The sequence below is a fragment of the Eumetopias jubatus genome, unplaced genomic scaffold (assembly GCF_037043125.1).
Source record: "Eumetopias jubatus isolate StellerSeaLion01/CBP00866 unplaced genomic scaffold, mEumJub1_p1.0 scaffold_6, whole genome shotgun sequence".
NCBI lineage: Eukaryota > Metazoa > Chordata > Mammalia > Carnivora > Otariidae > Eumetopias > Eumetopias jubatus.
This window is the reverse complement of record NW_028274812.1, coordinates 7782621-7799421: the sequence shown is the minus strand read 5'-3', so window position 1 is coordinate 7799421 and position 16801 is coordinate 7782621. Positions and strand designations below refer to the sequence as shown.

At 46.1% G+C, this 16801-nt stretch overlaps 1 protein-coding gene across 1 annotated transcript in view; it reads left to right on the top strand.

Moving 5' to 3' along the window:
- MAP3K4 (mitogen-activated protein kinase kinase kinase 4) overlaps positions 1 to 16580 on the top strand; it is a 111112-nt gene extending 94532 nt beyond the window's left edge. Inside the window, exons 18-27 of the mRNA XM_088023808.1 lie at positions 2317 to 2417; positions 3064 to 3144; positions 5808 to 5999; positions 7052 to 7122; positions 8896 to 9012; positions 9895 to 10054; positions 11918 to 12040; positions 12942 to 13048; positions 14420 to 14599; positions 16036 to 16580. Coding sequence (XP_087879934.1) covers positions 2317 to 2417; positions 3064 to 3144; positions 5808 to 5999; positions 7052 to 7122; positions 8896 to 9012; positions 9895 to 10054; positions 11918 to 12040; positions 12942 to 13048; positions 14420 to 14599; positions 16036 to 16056 — 1153 coding nt within the window. The 3' untranslated portion in view covers positions 16057 to 16580. The remainder of the gene's footprint in view (positions 1 to 2316; positions 2418 to 3063; positions 3145 to 5807; positions 6000 to 7051; positions 7123 to 8895; positions 9013 to 9894; positions 10055 to 11917; positions 12041 to 12941; positions 13049 to 14419; positions 14600 to 16035) is intronic.
- The last annotated feature ends 221 nt before the right edge of the window (positions 16581 to 16801 follow it).

Sequence of the window (16801 nt, the reverse complement as noted above, 5' to 3'; positions counted from 1 at the left end):
AAAGTCAACGTATTTTACAGCTTAAGCTGTCAACCAAGACAGTTAACAGTTACCATTAAACAGATTCCCATTTACCTTCTTCATTTTTATGTTGAGAGCATTTGATGGCAAATGTTTCCACATATGCCCTCCTGTCCCTGAAGGAGGCACTGAGACTGCCTTTTTGTAAGTGTAACTCAGGGTGAAGGGAAGCCACTTGCCCTCACGTGCAGACACAGTGGCGGAGAGCACTTCACCATGACCCACTGCATCCACGTTTGCACACCATTCCTGCAAAACTAGAAAAGGGAGGAACGCCCCCCCCCCCCCAGCTTTGTAGAGGTTCCTGAACTGTGGCTTAAGGCATTTGTGAGCTGGAGGTGTGGTACATTAAGTGTATTTTAGTATAAAAGTGAAGTACGTGTGGTCGGCCTTCATGTGCATATAGTCTTCGGCTTTGTGGAGGTTGTTTTCAGTCCGTCGTGAGTAGCATGTCATAAGTACTCTTCATCTTTTGGATGATTCTTGACACATAGAAATTTTACCACCATCACAGTGGTAAATTGAAGGCCATTTTTTTACAAAGGAATCACGATCTCTTGACTCTCCAGTGGTGTGTAGGTGACGGTGGGCAGAGGACAGCAAGGCCAGGTGGAGATGCGCTTAGCCGATGGTGGTTTGCCGCACTCCTGCCTTTGAGCCGGGCTCCTGTTGAGTTTAACTTTGGGCCTTAACAGCCCCTTTGTGGTGGGCCTGTGCAGCAGACCCCGAGGTGGAGGCACGTGCCCTGCCGACGTCCTGGTACAGCCTGGAGCTTGCTGCGGGGGGAAGCCAAATGATGGCCAGGACTTCCAGCGTCAGCAGGAAGGCCCCCACCTCACGGTGTGCGGCCCTTCCTGTCCTAGAGACCGTCAGCCCTGCGGAGTCTTACTGTGCCCCACAGCAGCCTCTGAATGTTTTGATTTGGTTTGGTTTGACTTAGGAAATAGTCCGGGCTTCAGTGATCTTACCAGTGTTTATAAAACTTTTTGACAGTGTTCTGTTTGTCGGGGCTGGGCTCTTACTGCTTTGTGAGACTGATGGTTAATTTTTCAGGAATTTTGCAAGCCGGTTGTTACACCATTGAAATTGTAGAACTCCACAACTAGTAGTTAAACATTCACCAGCACACTATTTCCTTTAAGTATATTTTTTGCCTAGCAAAAATCTCTGAAGATGTGGAATTGGCCAGTTTTGTCTCTGGGAAATCAGGAAAATAGAGAGGTCGTGTGACCTCTGCTTGGCAGCACAGTCTTGGGAGTGGCTTTAGGAGTCGCGTGTCTCTTCACTTCAACATCCATGATTTTTCCATGAAATGGCGTCAAGACTTTTTGATGAACTCCATGGCAATAGAGGATGTCCCTCTCTCTTCAGACTTAACAGTTATGCTAGATTTGAGAGTTTAGGGAAATAAAAAAGCATTGCATACTTCATAATTTGTGAACATCTGTTCAGTAGAACCCTGTCGCCTTAAATCTATTCAGCATCTGAGGGAAAAGAGCATAAATGCTACCATACTTCATAGTATCGCTCATTCACACAGTACACACGAAACTTGTTAATGAACTCAGGCCGTACTTATCTTGGATTACTCGAATTATAATTTTAAGACTTCCCTTATTTAATTCTGGGTTTTACTCTGTATGGATTCATTCTGGATTTCTAAACACACTTAACTTTATTCTGAAAAAGCAGCAAATTACCTTTGTTCTTTACACACTAAGCTTCCTGCTCTTCTGCACCTTTGCTTGGCAACTGCTTGAAAAATCATTAAGTGTGCCCTTCCATTTTCTTATTAAGAGATTTGAAATCTTTTGAATCATGTAATAATTTGAACACTTTAAATAGAATTAAGTACGTAAATGCATAGTATGATCAGAATTTTAAATATTAGCTCTGTTTGGCTAATAATTTTTATCCATCCTGGGCTTAAATGGTGGAGCTTTCCACACATGTCAGTAACCCTTGAATAAATCCTGTTTTTTTGTACTTTTGTTCGTTTTTAACTTAGAGCGTTACGCAGTCAGGTTCTCATGTGCCAGCAGCGGAGGATAAAAATCTGACTGTCCTTCCTAGCTCCAGAGGAGGGTTTCCCAGTAGCAGCCCTGTTCACTTTGGGTGCCTAATTCTCAATTTGCGGGCTGTCCTTCGCATTATCCTGTACTCACTTGATACCAGGTTTCCCCAGCGGGCAAAATTACCCCTAGTTGAGAATTACCGCTCTAGAAGAGTCTCACAGATCTTTCATTTTGAGTTCCATTGAATTGACAGCTCAATTTTTTAAAAATCTTGAAACAGGGGTTCCAGCGTCCCTGAGAACGACCGGTTGGCTTCCATAGCCGCGGAGTTACAGTTTCGGTCCCTGAGCCGCCACTCAAGCCCCACCGAGGAGCGCGACGGTGAGTGTGTGAGGTGCAGACTCTGGTCTCAACCGGCTGAATCCTCTGCCTCAGTTTACCAGTTTCCATGGGTTGTGCCTCAGAGAGAAATGAAGAGTGAGGAAGAGGTGACAGAGCTCCCAGAGAACATTTGCTATTCAGCATGTTGGCTTTTTACTATAGATGCCTTTTTCGCTGTACTTGCGTTTTCTAGGTCTACTTTTGTTGCTTTTCAAAGAAAATTATTCCTGATACTTTAATTGCCAAGTACTCTTATTTTCTTAAAAATGCAAACCTGCTGTAGGTTTGTTAATAATACACTGAGGCTTTATTATAATGCCGGGTCTCTTGAAGGGGGTCCCCAGAGAATCTAATTTCTGCTCAGTAGTCTCATGTCTTGTTATTTGTGGAAGGTTTATATAGTTAAAATCATGTAACATAATGTAATCATGTAACGTAATCATGACAACTTCTTAGTTTGGTATAGTTTTCTAGAATTGATGGTCAAGATAGCTTCTCACACTCACGTCAAATAGAAATTAAGGACCAGAAAGGACAGGTTGACAGTAACTAATCATTGCCGTGCACCATTTCAGTCTTGCTTTCGATTACATAAGCATATTTGTTCCATAAATCTTAATTTGTGTGAAAAACATACTTCTTGCAGAACCAGCATATCCAAAAGGTGATTCAAGTGGGTCAGCTCGAAGAAGCTGGGAACTTCGGACACTTATCAGTCAGACGAAGGGTAAGAGAGAGAACGTTGAACTTAAAATGTTTAAGCATAAAGTGAGAAGTTTCAGCTAAAATATGCTTTAGCTTTTGAATTATTAGTCCATCTACATTAATATTTTGTGATCTCTTTTATACCTGTGACGTTACTTCCTATGTATACTGTGTTTGTATGCATTTCCTATTTTTTATAATAAATTACAAGCTCCTTTGGATCTGGAACATGTTTTATTCATCTTTGTATTCTTCAGGCAGTCATGGTGGTTGATTATGTAAGTCACCTTGGGTGGGCCCTTAGCATAATTCTTTGTACATGGTAGGAATATAATAATCTTTGTGAAATGAAAACTATTCATATCTTCTGCTGTATGATTATGTTTTTGAGAAGCCAAGTAGTTCGGTCAAGGTGATAACTGACAGAGCTGGGATCAGCGCACACTGCTTCCGTCTCCAAGTCCGGTGCTCTTACTGGCAATCACCCCTTGGAAGTATGTTGTCCACCAAAGCCAGGAACAGTCGGGGGATGTAATGGAGGGGGTGAGGCTTGAGCTGACTCTTGAAGGAAAAACTGGTCTGCATCAAGCCTGGAGGAAAAATACAGAATAAAAACACATCTAGAGGGAGGCCAGTGACTGTGTAGCGGTAAATGGAGGTGAACTTGAAGGGACTGGGGGAAGTCAGACCATTGCCGGTCTGTCAGTGACAGCTAAGTGATTAAGGCCTTTCCCAGAGATGGCGGGCAGCCCTGCAGCCTCTTGGGCACCTGGTGTGTTCGGGGAGTGGGGAGGAGAAGCTAGGAAGACCCCGGGGTGGAGGAAGCTGGTAGCCCGGAGTGAGGGAGAAATGGGGAGATGGGTTAGCATATCATTACAGTCATGCAGTGTCAGATACCAGACTAAGGTGGAATTTTCAAAAAAGGAATGAAGTCGAGAAATGACTGCCAGGCCTGGGGCAGGCGAGATGTGTGCATTGGGTTTATTGCAGGGAGATCCATGGGCTGGAGCCTGGGTGACGGGGAAGAGAGTGTCTCCAGTGGCTCCCACGTCACCATCAGTTTGCACGCATGCCAGGTCTTTGTGATAATTTTCAAAACAAATGCCTTGTGGTCAAGGGGACTTGGGAACTCTCGGGATAGTTACAGTTCACATTAACAAAGATGGAGAAATCGTGAGAAATTTTTACTGTTTAGAAAAAAAAAAAAAAAAAAGCCTTTCCCAGAAATACTTGACAGTGGAGTCCATGGGCTCATAGCTGTGAAATCCGGTTGTGCCCAGGAGACCTGATGTGTCATACATCGAGGTAAAACAACGATTCGGGTTTTTAAGAAATGGTTGTAGTAAGAACCTACAATTAGAATTTCTCTTCCCAAATTAACCTCACAGCCGTCCTCATCCCCCACGATCTCTCCGTTGGCCTGAAAATTCAGGCTCTCAGATAGCGAGGGTACAGAATGAGGAGTATGTAAGGGGACACGTCCAAGGCAGTGCTTTTCACGTGACAGGTGTGACCCATCGATGGGCTGTATAGTCGCATTAAAAAAAAAAAAAATAGGATGGAGTCTGAATCACGTGGTAAGAGTAATATTGTTTTATGAAACTGTTCTTTAGATCTCTGTATGTGTAGAAGTTATTTTTCACTGTAAGTCATGATAAATGGGAAAACTAGAGATGTGGAGCCTGAGGAGAAGGTAAGAAACAGTAGTAACAGTCGCTAAATCTTACTGAATGTTGCTGTGTCCCGGGCACAGGGCTTAGCACCTCACACGTATGATTTCACTAAATACTCACAGTAGCGCTTGTGCGTGAGATATTATTACCCTCATTTCACAGATTAGGAATTTGATATGTGAAGAAGTCAGGTAACTTGCCCATTGTCAAACACCTGGAAGATGGTGAAGCCAGGATTTTACCCGGGCATTCTGGTTCCAGGGCCTTTGGTCTGGACTCTTTCCAGAGAAGGGACAACTTAATTCCCTTCTCACCAGAGATGGCTTCCGAGAAAAGGTGTGGTATTTCAGCGGAGCTGTGATGTGTGAGATGTACTCCCCAGGCACGGTGGTGGGAAGACAGCATTTTAGACAGGCAGGAAAGTGTGACATAAGCTCGAAGTGAGAAACGGCTTGGAGTGTTCTATATGAGTCTGTTCAGTTTGGTTCGTCTGGGGCCTGTGGTAGGAGAAGAAAAGGAGAATACTGACAAAAGTGAACTGGGAAAGATAAACCAGGCCCGAATTCTGCAGGGTCGTGAATGCCATAGGAAGGGCTTGGATTTTTGGTAAACGGGTTGAGAACCATGAAATAAATTTAAGTAGGAAAGGGACATGATCAGATTTTACCTGTTAGTAAGGCAGTTCTGGCCAACAAGAGTGGCTCAGACACCGGAGAGACTGGAGGCAAATGGGAAGTCACTACAGTGTCTGTCTAAGCAGCAGTCGGCGGGAGGAAGTCATCGGCTCTGCCTGACTGGCCCGTATTTTATGTGTGTGTCTGTGCAGTGGGTGGCATCCTCTGGAGCTGTTGGATTGCAATGGACTTGAACGCACCTGCTGGGTATCTGACTAGAGGATGTAAGCCGTGCTGTGCTGGAGTGCTCATGTGTATTGCTCTGTTTCTATTACTGTTTGCTGGACATTGACTCGCTGTAGTGACTGGGACTACTGACTTTGTGATTCTCCCTGCAGACAGTGCTTCCAAACAAGGACCCATAGAAGCTATCCAGAAGTCAGTCCGCTTGTTTGAAGAAAAGAGGTATCGAGAAATGAGGAGAAAGAATATCATTGGTCAAGTGTGTGATACCCCTAAATCTTACGATAACGTTATGCATGTAGGCTTGAGGAAGGTGACCTTCAAGTGGCAAAGAGGAAACAAAATTGGTAAGGAAATTGAGGAGCCTCTGTTAGAAATGGCAAGAGTTACATGTCTTTAAGCCAAATCGTGTAATTGGTCCTTTTCTTTTATAACATGGCCTATCTTTTGCAGAGGGTTCTGTTTTTTAGTTTGTATAAATAATGTGTCTGTAAAATGTGTTCTAAGAGCAGCACAAGAGAAGACTTTAGAAAGATTTCTTTAAATGGTTCCTTAAATTGAATCGTTTTGCTTGATAACTCCAGAAGTTGCCAGTGAAGAAATACATAAATTTTACCCATTAGTTCCAGTTGATGTTCTTACGACCTTATTCCTTCCAGCACATTATTGAAGAGAGACTGGGTACAGATAGAGACAGTCTTCCCTAAAACATTGCCTATTAATTAATTTCCAGGTGAAGTGCCTCTTGTAAGATAACTGCTGGTGGCTCGTGTGACAGAAGGAGCCTGACTATGTTTCAGACCCTTCCGTCTTTTAAATGCATCTCTCCAGGGAGTGTTTAGGTCTGAAGAGGCCAACACAGTTGTAGTAATAGGACCCTGTGAGCCCCCAGGAAACCCTCAGCGTTCTGTAGAGCTATCAGTTAGGGCAGAAAACACTGACAAAATCAAGTGCTTTATAAATTTTATCAATTCTTGTTATCAGGTTTAGTCATATATCCCCTTCGCTTAATATCCCCAAAGATGTGTTGGTCGAATATCCACTCCCACACAGCCCAGGCTGTGCAGCGATGAGGCACAGTTAGCCGGTGGCCGGGCCTACTCCTGACTCCCGGCCCTGACCTCCCTGAGGGCCTTAAGGGCTCAGAAGTGTGCACCTTCATGCCCCTTCTGGGGTTTGCCAAAGTCACTTCTACTCTAGATTTTTACAGGGAAGGCACAGCCAAGAGATTGCCTTCGGTCATTGGAGAACGTTCAGAAACATTTTGGGTCTTGCAGTAGTAGAAAATTGTAGATTATATAAATATAGATCCAGACTTGGGAAAGATTATTATACATCTGAGTGACTTAAAATGGCCTTGCTTTGGTGACTGAGAGCAGTGTGTTTGTTCTATTCACAGGGGAGGGGCAGTACGGGAAGGTCTACACCTGTATCAGTGTCGACACGGGCGAGTTGATGGCTATGAAGGAGGTGAGTGGTCCGGCCTTGTGGGGGGTCTTTTGGTTTGAAGCCTCTGTGTGACAGAGGTTTGGTGAAGAAGCTTGTTTTCGAGGCTCTTCTTAGCACCTAGAGCTAGCTTGGGTGCCTCCATGTGGAGTCATCTAGGTAGATGCCCTGGGATTCCAGTGAGGACGCTCAAACCAGGTGCACAGATAATTCTGCCACCACCCAGGTGTGCTAAGTGCCATACAGAGGTAGGCCAGCAAGTTAGCTGAAGGCTGAGAGGACGGTGGTAACAGTCTTAGCAGGGAGTTGGTGGAGAAGTTACCGTTTGTGATCAGCTTCAGAAATGAGCAGCATTTCAATAGATGGAGGTAGGATGGGGGAGAGCAGGGAAAACCTGAGGAGGCCTGTCAGGGAAGCAAACACTGTAATCGCTCAGGAGGAGACCCTTTGGGACTCGAGGGGCAGAGGAGCCTACGGGGGAAGAGGCCGGAGCTGCCGTGGCCCTCCCTCTCGGAGCTTCTGCGTGGGAAGACACTCACCTGCACTGCCTCTACCACCTTGTTCCTGCTGGTTCATGAACGTCTCCTTTTTTTTTTTTTTTAAAGATTTTATTTAGGACGCCTGGGTGGCTCAGTCAGTTAAGCGTCTGCTTTCAGCTCAGGTCATGATCTCGGGGTGCGGAGGTCGAAGGCTCCCTGCTCAGCAGGGAGCCTGCTTCTCCCTTTCCCTCTGCCTCTCCTCCCCCCCTGCCCCCACTCCTGTGTTTTATTTATTTGAGAGGGAGAGCACGAGTGAGGAGAGAGAGGGAGAAGCAGACTCCCCATTGAGCAGGGAGCCCGATGCGGGCCTCTATCCGACAACCCTGGGATCATGACCTGAGCCGAATGCAGCCGCTTAACTGACTGAGCCACCCAGGCGCCCCAGTCGTAAACTTGTTTTTTTAAAAACTTAAATTCAGTTAATTAACATATGATGTATTATTAGTTTCAGAGGTCAGTGATTCATCAGTTGCATAGAACACCCAGTGCTCATTCCGTCACGTGCCCTCCTTAATGCCCATCACCCACTTCACCCCATCCCCCACCCCCTCCCCTCCAGCAGCCCTCAGTTTGTTTCCTATGATTAAGAGTCTCTTAGGGTTTGTCTTATTCTGATTTTGTCTTGTTTTATTTTTTCCTCTTTTCCCCTATGATTCTCTGTTTTGTTTCTTAAATTCCACATGAGTGAGATCATATGATAATTCTTTCTCTGACCTACTTCGCTTAGCATAATACCTTGGTTCCATCCACATCATTGCAAATGGCAAGATTTCATTTTTTTGATGGCTGAGTAATATTCCATTGTACATATACCACGTCTTCTTTATCCATTCATATGTCGATGGACACCTGGGCTCTTTCCATAGCTTGGCTTTTGTGGACATTGCTGCTATCAACACTGGGGTGCAGGTGCCCCTTTGTAAACTTCTTAAGGGCACAATCATCTCACGTCTTTTTATCTTCCCAGAACCTGTACACTTGTGATCTCACTTACTGAATGTTTAATGTTTTTGTGAATTCAGGTTGCAGTTACGAAAATGATCCCATTAGCTGTTCTCTCACCAAATATTCTAAAGCAGGCATGTTTAATTCCCGTGGAATGACAAGGCAAAGAAAGACTCGAAGTCAGGTCATAGACACACTGACCATAGTCCCGTGGGTCTGGATGATGCAGATGTTAGGAGGCCCTTGTGGATAAAGGTGTCTTGTTTCTGGTTCGTGACAGGACCAGCGCTGATCAGCGGTTTTCTCTTTACAGATTCGATTTCAACCTAATGACCATAAAACTATCAAGGAAACTGCAGACGAATTGAAAATCTTTGAGGGCATCAAACACCCCAATCTGGTTCGGTATTTTGGTGTGGAGCTTCATAGAGTAAGCCAACTTTGATCACGCGGTTTTGTGTGAGGAATCAGTAAGGGCACAGTCGGAGTCCTGTTCTACATCGCAGGTCTTCTCATTTCAGAGCACAGTAACTTTGCCTAATTATCAGGAAATCTCCATGAGTTACATCATTTCTGCCTTCTCTCTGAAACTAGAGGAGTTCTTCCTAAAATGTAAGTTGTAGACTGTAGTCGTTAACCCGACATTATAAAGCACTGAAACCCATCCTGCCGATCAGAAGATTCTTCTAAAATGCCCCTTACACAGCGAGTTACTTTTTTCCCCCCATTTTTGACGAACTACTGTTGAGTGCACTGTCAAGTAATGCTGATTTTTCTTTTACGTGTATTTAAGGAACCATAGCGAAATGAGAAAGTTAAAACTTCAAAATTAGTTTCCCCCCTTGTGTTTAGAAGTAAACCCCTGGAGGGAAAGAGGGTAGCTTGGAGCATCTCGGTGGAGCCTGAACTTCCAGGGGAAGTTGAATAGTGGTGATCTTTAATGTTTTCACAAATAAATTCCTATCTGAAAAGGATGTGTTTCAGTACTTAATAATACATTGATAGGGACAGCCCTGTTGGTCCCTGTCTGAGATTATATAGCAGACTTTAATTTCGGAGGATTATAGATAATTTATCACCTGTGATTTGGAGAAGACACTCTTACCCCGACTAGCTGTATAATTCCAGACAGGAGGCAGGCAGACACCTCTGTGTAGGAGTGAGGAATGACTGTTCTCAGACAAGTTCAGTGTTGAGGATGACGAGTGTAGCTTACCATTAAGAGATTCCTTTGGGGCGCAACCTGTGACACTGTCCAGATTCTTCCCTTGGTGTACATGTAAACACAGGCTGCCTCTTCTTCCTCCTGCAGGAAGAAATGTACATCTTCATGGAGTACTGTGATGAGGGGACTTTAGAAGAGGTGTCGAGGCTGGGGCTTCAGGAGCATGTCATCAGGCTGTATTCAAAGCAGATCACCATCGCAATCAATGTCCTCCATGAGCACGGCATAGTTCACCGTGACATCAAAGGTAATGCTCACCCCCACCTGGCTGCCGTGGAGACCAAACTACGTGCCCTCCGCATAGTAGGTGCCACCAAGACACTCGATCCCACTCGCACACATTGTTTCTCTAGAAGGAAGTGCCTTTACTGTTGATACACTTCCATAAAGAACCCAGCATTGAGAGACTGTGTAGAACACACGCCCTCATCCCATCCATGAGCAGAGAAGTCTGCTCTGTCTCTCTGCATAACGCTGTTTTCAGTGAGATCTGTTTCCCCAAGAATGAAATTGGCTTTTTTGTAGGCTGATTTAGCCAGCCTTGTAGGTTTACTGGACATTCACGATCAGAGCATCCTTTTCTCCGTGTTGAGACTCTGAGGTGTTTCCATATGAACGTCGTGAATATGTAAAGCGACAGTGACTCTGAAATGCTAGTGTAAGCTCTGTTTTGGGAGACAAGGTTTATTGACACCAACCTCCTCCCGTGTAGGATTCTGCTAATAACAACCGACCCAGTCGTGCTAATTGACTCGAAGTGCTTTTCTCTTCTGGCTTGAGGGGAGTAGTCATGCTCGTCTCACAACTATCCCTCTGGCATTTGCACCTGACCTTTGTATTTGGGGAAATGGGATAATGAAAGTGACAAATTATTTGTCTCTGATGGGCCCCAGACTGAAGGATTCCACTCTGTCACATAGTCCGGGGCCGGCCTGGACATGTTCACTCTAGAATTGGCTGGCTCCCGACCAGGCGCTTGACCCAGGGCAGGGCTGGATCACACCAGAACCTGCTTTGGTCTGAGTGTAAGGATCCTCCATTCGCCCTCCAGTGGCTCCCCAGCACCCACCAGCCTTGTTGTCTCCCCACCTGCCCGTCTTCCACGTTGCTCTGCTGCCTGGGATCGTTCTGAGCGTTTGTTTAATTGACTCTTTGTCAGGCCCTGCCATGGCCTGTTTTCAGGTGTTCTGCCACAGACACCTGTATTCAGTCTCTGACCCCTGTCACGTAATGGGACCTTCCTGTGTCATCAGCCATGGCCATGAAGAGAATTCCTCAGGGTCCTTGAATCAAGTCTGTTCACTTGTGTGCTTGTGATATTTTTTACGATTCCGTATGGCAAGTGTGCAGATGTGGACTAGCTCCAGAGTCGTGAAGTTCGCACCGTAGAGTCCACTGTGGGGACTGTCTGTGCTGGGAGCGCTCAGGCGCTGAGGACGATCTGCTAGACGTCAGCTCACCGTGTGGCTGGCTGTCTAACTTGAGTGGCTCTATATTGCTTTTCTGAGAAAGGTGCTGTTGGACGCACGGTGCCGGAGATGTGTGGCTCCATTGGGGCAACGATATCTTCTAGCCTAGAGCTGCCTGGAGCCGTGAGCAGTGACCCCAGATTCCAGCTAGAGTCCGAGGGAAGCGTGTGTGTTGCTTTGAGAGACATAAGGAGGCTCCGGAGCATCTCTGCCTTCTCAGCGCGAAGTCAGTCCAGGGCAGCCCCAGCCAGGCCTGCAGAGAACAGCAGTGTGTGTGCGCGTTCCCACTCCACGTTGCTTCCTGTCCCTGTTCGCGACTCTGGTCTTCAGACGAGGCCACCACAAGCAGTTGTAGCTTACGTGTAATTCCTGTGGAAGGCTCTCCCTGCGTCTTCCGCGTTAGAATCTGTGCTGGTGTTTCTGTTCAAAGCTGTCTGTACTGATATGAAAATGTCTTTGCCTCGTATTCACATTTGTGAACAAGGCTTAAAATCTGTCTATGACTGTGCTTCGTAAGTCAGGTTTTATAAACCTTGACATTATTTAGTTTGTGACTCACACTCCTGGGTATTGGGGCTGCCATGTAGCTGAAAATGCTCTTCGCGTGTTCCTGAGCCCGACGAGTGCTTGTTTGTTGTTAGGTGCCAACATCTTCCTCACCTCCTCCGGACTCATCAAGCTGGGCGATTTCGGATGCTCAGTAAAGCTTAAGAACAACGCGCAGACCATGCCGGGTGAAGTGAATAGCACGCTGGGGACAGCAGGTGGGGACTGGCTTGATTTGTCTTTGCCAAGGTGACTCACTGCAGCGCGCTTGCTGACTGGGCTTCCCTGCTCCTCTGTTGTCAGCATGGACCAGGGAGGAGGGAGGAGGGTTTCTGAGCACAGGCTTCCACCTGCCAGCACGTCTCGGACGTGCAAATTCGCCTCTGCCCCTGAAGTGAACGAGGGAGGAAAGGCCTCTGTTTCTTCCCATAAAACCTATCTTTGTTGTTCACATGGGGCTTATTGAAACTGTTCTAGTCAAAACACAGCAGTATGTTAAATACAATAGTATGGGTTGGTTTTTTTTTTTAAGAACATAACCCTTTTATTGTCCAACACCTGTGACAATTCATGCCTCTCTAAAGGAGGCAGGAAGTTTGGAGCATTATTGGCCCTTTTAAAAGAAAAGGAGTGGGTAGGCACACCCAGAAGTCAGTGAGTATCTTACCACACGGGAATGTGCTATACCTGTGCAGCCAAGCCCACGCCTGGCAGGCTTCCCCCCAGTCTGCTTTATTATGCCTTTAAGAAGGGACTTGTCTCCGTGGTGATTATTTGTTTTGATTGTTCAGTGTCATAGAATTTTACATCTTCTTTTGCACATTAAATTTCATATTTTACTGTGAATACAGTTTATCTGAAGATTTGCCATTCAAAAATTGTCCTCTAGATAATAATTTAGTCCCTAAAATGTCCATTCAGAAAATTTCTTTGAAATGTCTGTTAGTTTCAATGTTTCCTATTATGTAACTTGGAGAAAGTCCTCTCTGCCCCCCCCCAACAAATTAGTTGTTTCATTTATGTGGAGTATTACCCAATATTAATTTCTTGCTTGGCTCTATTACTGTGGGGTGCTGTGTTTATAACCCATTCCTATCACCATATCTGTGACTTTTAAAGCATACATGGCTCCCGAGGTCATCACCCGCGCAAAAGGAGAAGGCCATGGGCGTGCCGCAGACATCTGGAGCCTGGGGTGTGTCGTCATAGAGATGGTGACGGGCAAGGTAAGCAGAGCCCACACCTGGAGGAGAAACTCCCAGAGGGCACTTCACATGAACAGAGCTGTAATTGTGGTTTTATTAGCTCTTATAAATACCAGGGACACATTTTCTGCCAACTAGAGAACGTGACTAAATACAAAAGATGTGACCTATCAAAAGATACAGTAATATGAAGACAAATGACAAACTAGGAACCAAATACTTGTAAGATTTATGACTCAGAGAACTCTTAGGCGAGTGAATAAAAAATGTAGGAAGCTCAAGTGAAAACATGGAGAAGCAAGGCGCTACAGAGAGAGACGGGAAACCAGAAACTTGTCCACTCAAACACTAGCACGCGAGTGCAACGTGACTCATGATTGCCAGCCTTGGAGGCAACCGGGGTGTCCTTCCGTAGGTGAACGTTTGAGCAAACTGCTAATCCAGACAACAGGGTATTCTGCAGCAGTGAAAAGAAATGAGCCGTCCGGCCCAGAGGACGACGTGGAGGAACTGTAATAGCATGCTGCCGCCGAGAAAGAAGCTAATCTGGAAGCGCCACGTGCATGCAGTGTGATTCCAACCACGTGGCGTTCCGGGCGAGCCAGAAGGAGGCAGGAGGAGGGTCAGCTGTTGGCAGCGGCTCCGGGAGAGGGAGGGAAGGGTGTCTGGATAGAGCACAAGGATGTTCTGTATGATTGCCTATCTGAGAATTCCAGAAGTGTATCTTTTGATGAAAATACTGCTAATGAACAACTATACCGATGTATAACGGGACTGTTGTGTGTGTGTATAGTGGTGTCATTTATAAAGCAGAAAATGTAAGAAACCTCTCAAGTGTTCTTAGTAGGAAAACATATTACACCTTGTGGCTGCTGAATGAAATAGCACTTTATTCTTATGTTTTATGATATGTAAAATACCAGAGCTTTGCGCTTTTAGGATTTGACGTTCATTATTTAACAAGGTGGCGGAGTGATCTCCCTATGAGAGAACTGTTGAGTTTTATGTTTTGTTGACATTTTTATATCATTTTATGTATTACATTTTTTATTTGCATGGTGGTGGCTTCTAGATAATGCTGGACTAATAGAACATCCAGATGGGGTAGGCAGACTGTGCTGACCAGCTGGTTTTGTAAATAAGGTTTTACTGGCATTCAGTCACACCCATCCATTTATGTATCTTCTGTGGCTGCAGTCAGGCCCACAGTAGGAGAATTGCGCTGTGGCAGAGATCACGTGGCCCGCAGGCCTAAAATACTAACTGGCCCTGTAAGTAAAGGCTTGCTGGTCTCTGGGTATTTATTAACATCGAGATGCCTGAAAAGATTGGGCAGTTTCATTTTTTTATGGCCATTAAACCTGCTTTCCCTCCCCCTTTTTTTTTTTTTAGAGACCTTGGCATGAATATGAACACAACTTTCAGATTATGTATAAAGTGGGAATGGGGCACAAGCCACCGATCCCTGAAAGATTAAGCCCAGAAGGAAAGGACTTCCTTTCTCACTGCCTTGAAAGTGAGCCCAGGATGAGGTGGACGGCCAGCCAGCTCCTCGACCATTCCTTCGTCAAGGTTGGGCAGATTGCTGTGTAGTCCTTTTCATGTTTGAATGTTTGAGTTCTGTTTGTATCTGGCACCAAAGGAAATTTGGAAACTTAGATATAAAATATCTGTATCTATGTCTGAAACGGAAAGGAGCTAAATGTATTATGCCAGGGAATTTTGTATCTTTTTTTTTTTTTTTTTTCCAGAGAATATTCATTGAGGTTCTCTGCTTGATCCATCCTGGTGTGCTTATGGTACATTTGGGACTGTTACATGGAACTTTAAATGGAACTGGGTGGAAGACACAGTTTCGACTCCTGAGAGTATAGGACTCAGTAGTGATGAAGCATTGTGTTCCGAGCTGGGATGAGGGCATATACGCCATGCTGTCGGGTCACTGGGAAGAGCGATTTCATCCAGCCAGGCAGTCTCAGCCGTCGTTGCTTTCTCTGGAACGAGATGCCTAAGCTGTTTGGGAGGGTGTGGGTAGGCCGGGCAGGGAGGTGTGGGTACGGCAGGCTAACAAGGGTGAGACGGTTGAGGAACTGTGTATAGATGGATCACAGGATGTGGAAAATGGTCAGAGGAAAGGCTGCAAAAGTAAACAGGAGCCCCATGAAGGAATTTCAGTTTTATGATAAGCATGACATGACTAAATGGTGTTTTAGAATGATCCTTCTGGAGGCATAGTGGTTAGGAAGTTGCTGATACAGTTAGTGGGCTGGGCATGGGAGGGTAGGGGCGAGTTATCAGTGATGTTTAGGGGATTAAAATGGCCACGACTGAATAGCTGATGGGATGAGAAAGGCGAGTAAGGGGAGGGGTCTAGCACTGCTCCCAGGCCTCGGCTTGGGTCCCCAGATTAGAGATCCCGTTGGCCAGGAGGGGTGCAGAGGCAGTTGGCTGAGGGTCGGGGCAGGGAGGCCGTGGTTTCCTCTTTGGTATACTATGGTTGAGGCGTGCTTGGAACGTCTGCTTCGGGTTCAGACGGGCATGTAGGTAACGAGGGCTCGCACCTGGGATTGAACGGGGCTCGGATGCGGATCCAGAAGACAGAACATTGTTGGGAGAGTATTCCGAGGAGAAATGTGGTGAGAATGGAACCCTGGGAAAGCTTTGCTGAAAGGGCCCTGCAGGGGAGCCCCTGACGGGGGGAGGGAAGGTGAGGAGAGCGGGGTGAGTGGAATTGAGGAACAAGTAGCTGGCTTTGCTGTGTAGATATTAGGGACTTGTAATTAAGAACACACTCGTTTCTTTGTTGAGACTGTTTGTGTCAACTCAGGATTGTACAGATGCATTCTGCAAAGTGCTCTCGGTGGTCATTGGCCAGCGTCACTGGCTGCACGAGCTGAGCCTCCTGTCCGGGCTGGCTCCGAGCCGGGGTCCTCAAGGCGGCCGTGATTTACCTGTAAGTCGCGTGCCTGCCGCGGATTGGCTTCAGCTCTCTCCTGCCTCTCTCGCAGGTCTGCACAGATGAAGAATGAAGCTAATCGGTCCGCGGCCTGGTAGTGTGTGTGCTCGGAGAGTTCTCGTAATCACTACTGTATGTAATATTTACATAAAGACTGTGCTGAGAAGCAGTATAAGCCTTTTTAACCTTCCAAGACTGAAGACTGCACAGGTGACAAGCGTCACTTCTCCTGCTGCTCCTGTTTGTTTGACGTGGCCCGGGGCCCTTCTGAGTGACGGGGTCCACGAGGTAAAGACGCTGCATGTTAAGTGCCATTACTACTGTACACGGACCATCGCCTCTGTCGCCTGCTTCTCGTGGGACTGAGAACCGTGACATCAGTGTAGTATTTTGACCTTCCTGGGTTCAGAAGCAGTTGTAGTGTTATCAGGTGTCCTGGGCCTTGTTGTGAAACTCTTGTTTGTCGAGTGCACTGACTGTGAAACCTTACCTTTTTGTTGTTGTTGGCAAGCCACAGGTTTGTTATGCAAAGGCTGATTAATGAAATTTAAGAAAAAGGTTCTTTTTTCAATAAATGGTTTATTTTAGGAAAGCTCAGTTATATTGTCGTTTACTGGCTATCAGCTTCAGAGCCAACACGTTATCTGAGACCGAGGTCCGTCACTCTCATTCACGTGTTCCTGTGCAGAAGGGGCGCAACCGGATGCGCTAGAGGTGAGCCCTGGGTTGGGGGCCCCGCAGGATCGAGGATCTTCTTACTGAGAAGCCGAGGGGCTAACGGAAAGGCCACCGCAGATGCTGGAGGCCCCTTTAGATTC